This window comes from Drosophila guanche, unplaced genomic scaffold (genome assembly GCF_900245975.1).
Source record: "Drosophila guanche unplaced genomic scaffold, DGUA_6, whole genome shotgun sequence".
Lineage (NCBI taxonomy): Eukaryota > Metazoa > Arthropoda > Insecta > Diptera > Drosophilidae > Drosophila > Drosophila guanche.
The window spans coordinates 6,464,969-6,469,738 of record NW_022995749.1 but is presented as its reverse complement, the minus strand read 5'-3'; the positions used below and the strand labels follow the sequence as shown (position 1 = coordinate 6,469,738).

Below are 4,770 nucleotides of genomic sequence, written 5' to 3'. Positions count from 1 at the left end.
AGCAATGAAAGCGCACTAAAGGCATGCCGTAATCAACCAGGCACAAATTGACAAATTTCAAAGGCAATTCCAATCGAGCCCGTCTCCAGTCCCCAGCGACCGTAGCCTGGAAAACAGTTGACTTTCCCGAGCGTTGTAAATTCACAGCAGGTGGAAGTGGAAAAACAACAACAATTGCGTTCCACCAGCACACGCCGTTGCAACAGCAGCAATAACAAAAAAAGCCATCAAGTTGAGTCACGATTTTAGTGAAATAAAACTTAAAAAAATATATAAAACAAAAATATTGCATGCGATTTATTTGTTTGTTTCTGTGTGTGTGTGTGTGTGTTTGTATTGGCCAAGCTACGCGGAAGCTCAAAATCTGTGGCAGGCCAGACCGAAGCCAATTGTTGCTCCGATGGGAATTTTCACTGCCCCTCCCCTCCCTTTTCGATGTATCCGCCAGCCGAAAAAGTATTTCCAGCTCGATTTTTATTCTCCCTTTGCGACTATGATTTTTGTTTTGTTTTTCATTTGTTTTGCGCTTTTCTGTATTCTTTTTATTTTTGTTTTTACAAAGCTCCAGAAATTTCATTAAATTGCATTTTACTGAAATTAAAAAGAAATTCTCCTTTCGGCAAAATGCACTTAAAAAAGTATTTTTGGGGGATGGGGAAAAAAACAATTGCTGAGGCTATTGGCAGCCTATTGTTCTAATGGTTTCCAATGTAACACTTGGATTCAGATTTAAAATAAATTTGAGACGCTTCCAAGACATTCTTTTGGTCGAATTGGAAAAACAGAATTGGAAACCTTGCAGAAGTATAATTAGTATAATTGTCAAAAAGCTAGTGACAAAGTCCATGAAATTAATGATAAATTCAAATTGATTATGTATTATTATTACTTTATCGAAAAATATAGCGTGCCTTGTATGGTAGTCTTTACGGGATTGATTTTCTTCAATATTTTGGTCATGGTCTCAACCAGTCGCATCTTCGAGTCGCTGGTGGTCGTTTTGGTGCGGAAACGGGAGAGCAGCTCGGTGGCAGTCATGGGCTTACGTTTTAGATAGCGGATCACAGCCTCCTCGCTGACGCCATATTGGCTGCAAGTTTGTGCATAAATAAATAAACCGTAAATTAATGTTTCACATTCAAGGTCGAAACTTACTCAATTTTACACAAAACGAAGGCAGACTGTTCTACCTGCGCACTGTCTATCTTGCACTTGGGGGGAGTAGTGGCAGGCTTTGCTAGATTAAGACTACTTATCACAGGCACCTTCCGCTTTTTGGCATCTTTCGTCGTTTCTGCCACTCTGCTGGGAGACTTGTTGGCCGCGATGAACAGGCGCTTCTCCTTCTCATTAAATGTGACCCTCTTGCGGGGTGGACCATTGCTGACATCCGTTTCGGAGTCCGAGCTGTCGGTTGGTTCTATATTTGATTCACTGCTGCTTTCATCTTCCACCACATCAGGATTATTGCATGCCTCATCTTCAGAGCTTTCCTGACTCTCGTCTATCTGTGTTTGCTGCTCTTCATCATCTTCCTCGTCGTCCGAGTTGAGCAGCTTCAGCAGTGCTTCCTCTTCAGCAACGCTCTTCAGGTCCTTGCTCACCTTTTCCTCGGGATCGGGTTCGCTGTTGAACAGAAAAAACAATGAATTCATAAGCCTTTTAAATAAATGTAGTCATTGGTTAAATTACTCTTCACTGGAACTAGAAATGTATTCCCGTTCACGACCCTCTTCGTCACCATCGTCTGACTCCTCAAAGGCCTCGAAAGATGTCTTCATGTCAACTGCCTTTTTGGCCTTAGCCTTAGCCTTGGCTTTAGCTTTGGCTTCCTTGCCTTCGTTTTCATCCCCTTCGAGTCCGTCTTTTTGTTTCATTTTCTTCTCTTGCTCTTCATCATCCGTGTCCGACTCATCCGCGGAGTCCATCCACTCAACCTCCTCTGAGATCTTCAGCTTGAGGTCACCATTGTCTGAGGCCGACTGACTGAGCTTAGCCGCATCGGCATCCCCCTCCTCCTGCTCGCCGCGGCAGCGTCGTCGCAACATCAAATTGAAGAAATTAATCGTCTTTTCGCGACGACTGAACTCCTGTTCCACCTCATCCGAGCTGAGGGGCGTGAAGCGTTCGATGGGCATGAATGTGTACCACTCATTAATGGGATACGCATTGAATCTTCCATCTGGGGCTTGGGTAAACACATAGTATGCCGCATTCGCACCCACTTCTCCCGAACGAAAGCCTTTAAATTTTTTGCCCATTTTACCGTCGACTTGCAGCAGCCAGGGCTGTGCCTCTGGCTGGTACTTAACGGTCGCCGTCTTTTTGGAATTGTATGATGTGCCGGCGCCAAATGTTGGCTTTTGCTCCTCCTCGATCATGTCCTGTGACTTGTTATTCTCCCGGGACATTTTGACATTGCGCCATTTGTTGAAATTCACTTTTAAATTGTCATTGAAGCGCATTAAACAGCGCTGGTTGCGCACTTTTGGTACACGAATTACAAACTCATCTGCGGAGTCCTTGGGAGTCTTTGCTGCATCTTTAGGAGCCTTTTCTGCATTCTTGGAAGCCTTTTTTGCATCTTTGGTAGCCTCTGCTGAGTTCTTGTGAGCCTTTGCTGAATACTTAGAAGCTTTTGCATCTGTTGCAGCTGTTGGAACAGTCGACTTTGCTCTTTTGTTGCCACCGCTTGAACGCTAAGAAATTACGTATTTTGACCCAAAGTATCGCAGGGAAAAAACTAAACACTAACCTTTTTATGCTTACGGTCTTTACCCGGCATATTCACTGAACACTTCAATATATTTGCACAAACGCAGCTCAGGCCTCTTTTTCAGCTTCCGAAGAAAATGTAACGCGCACCAAACACGAAAAATATTTTATTGAAAAAGCTAATTTTATTTTTTGCTTCTACGCAGTGACACTTCCAAATTACTTGTGACTAAATGACAGCAATACTATTCGATAAGCTTATTTAGCTGTTATCGACCACAGCAATCGTAGCCTACTTGAGGGTTCCAGGGCTACATTAAATTATTTTAATTATCGCATTCTTTCAGGCGCCTACAAATTCTCTTGGACTGGTTAATGACTAGATGCATTGCAAAAAATTCGGGGAAGCACCGGAGGAGGTGGGAAACGAAAAGCTGCCGCACGGCATTACAGAAAGCCGTCTGAGGGCATGGCCGAGGCCGGGCCACAGCTGTCAATTGTGAAGGACAATAACAAAGTGGAGGAGGTGCAACATCAGCAGTAGCAGCAGCAGCAGCAGCAGCAACAACAACAACTGTGGCTGGGGCTGCAGCAGCAGCAATTTGTGTGGCGAGTGGCACACGTCGAGGCATGTGAAATGAATGCAATGCTCCAGCTACGTGATGATAATCGCACGTGGGTCACACACATACACACACACACACACGCACACAAGCAAACCAAGAGAAAGAGAAACAGAGTGAGAGCAAGACAGAGAGAGAGAGAGAGCCGGCCCTGGTTACAAGTTTCTGACACTCTGACGGATAGCGAGGAGCTTAACCCATGGTTCTCACTGGGGGTTTCATAACGGATATTGATGTTGGATGTTTATGATCTTTGTTTTTGATGTTCGATGTGTTTGATGTCGCCAACAAATCTATTCAATGGCAATTGTTGGATTTATTTAACACAGTGGAGAAATAGATTTAAGTCGGAAATGAATAGAAAGATGACTGCAAACCTATCTTGTTAGGTAAGTTTAAATTTGTGGCAGCCAATGTGGCAGCCCTGCCATATAAGTATAATCCCGAAAGGAACGGCCACACTGGTGGAATATCAAATATACGCCCCATAAAAGGCAATTATTGCCCATGAGCCAGCAGAATTTGTGACTCTGCCAACTTAAACGCAATTGATCCAACAACGGGTTAAGCTATCGGACACAAATTGACAAAATTTCGCAAATGTTTGCTGGGCTGGCTGCAGGTTACGAGCGTGGGGCAGGTCCGCAGGATGGATGGATGGTGCCCGTCCATTGTGCGGCACAATTTGATGGCGTGCAGGCGTGTGGGTGTAGGTGGCTCTCGTATCTCACTGCAGTCTGTTGTTGCTGCGTCACAACAAATCAGTTTTACATTTGCATGCATTGCATTTTGGCCACCCAACGCAGGACGGCCTCTGCTGAAGGATATTCCCGTGCAGTTGCATTGTAAGAGTTGTCTGAGCTTTGCAGTCGGGCGGCATGTTAACCAACTTGCCGCAGCGCGCAGGCAGCGTGAAGGAGAGAGAGAGAGAGCGACGACAGATGATTTATGGGCCCAGCGAAAGCTGAAACTGAATCCTGAGAGAGGCACAGTTAGAGGCTGAAACTGAGGCAGAGACTGAGGCTGAGGCACCACCCAAGCGCGCTGGTGGCATAAACTTTTGCCGACTGTTGTCAGCTGGCAAACAATGCCAAAAGCCACAAACATGGCCTAGACGAGGCGACGGCCATTCTCTCTCTTTGGCTGGGGAACGGGACATTGGGGGTGGAAGGGGAGCATCGTGTGGCAGACGCCAACAAATATGGCTGGGGAGAAAAAAAATGAGCACAGAGCCAACTTTATGCATAAATATTTGCATGCAGACAAGCTGCAGTGGCCAAGGGAAAGGACTCACTGCCACCCGCACACCCACAACCAGTCTCTCCCTGTCCCTCGTTCACTCTCCTTCTCATTCAATTGAGCCGCTGGCAAAGCCGCTTCATAGCTGAACAATTTTTGCGCATTTTTCCAGCAGCATTTGGCACGTAAAATC

The 4,770-nt window shown here is 45.5% G+C and overlaps 1 protein-coding gene across 1 annotated transcript; it reads right to left on the bottom strand.

The window, feature by feature from the left end:
• Positions 1–861: 861 nt before the first annotated feature.
• On the bottom strand, positions 862–2,922 carry LOC117585046 (general transcription factor IIF subunit 1-like). The gene is made up of 4 exons (XM_034274302.1): positions 2,756–2,922; positions 1,693–2,699; positions 1,156–1,626; positions 862–1,090 (listed from the first exon to the last, which is right to left on the bottom strand). The coding sequence occupies exons 1-4, from the start codon at positions 2,783–2,785 to the stop codon at positions 886–888; spliced, it is 1,713 nt and encodes a 570-aa protein (XP_034130193.1). The 5' UTR covers positions 2,786–2,922; the 3' UTR covers positions 862–885.
• Positions 2,923–4,770: the final 1,848 nt, after the last annotated feature.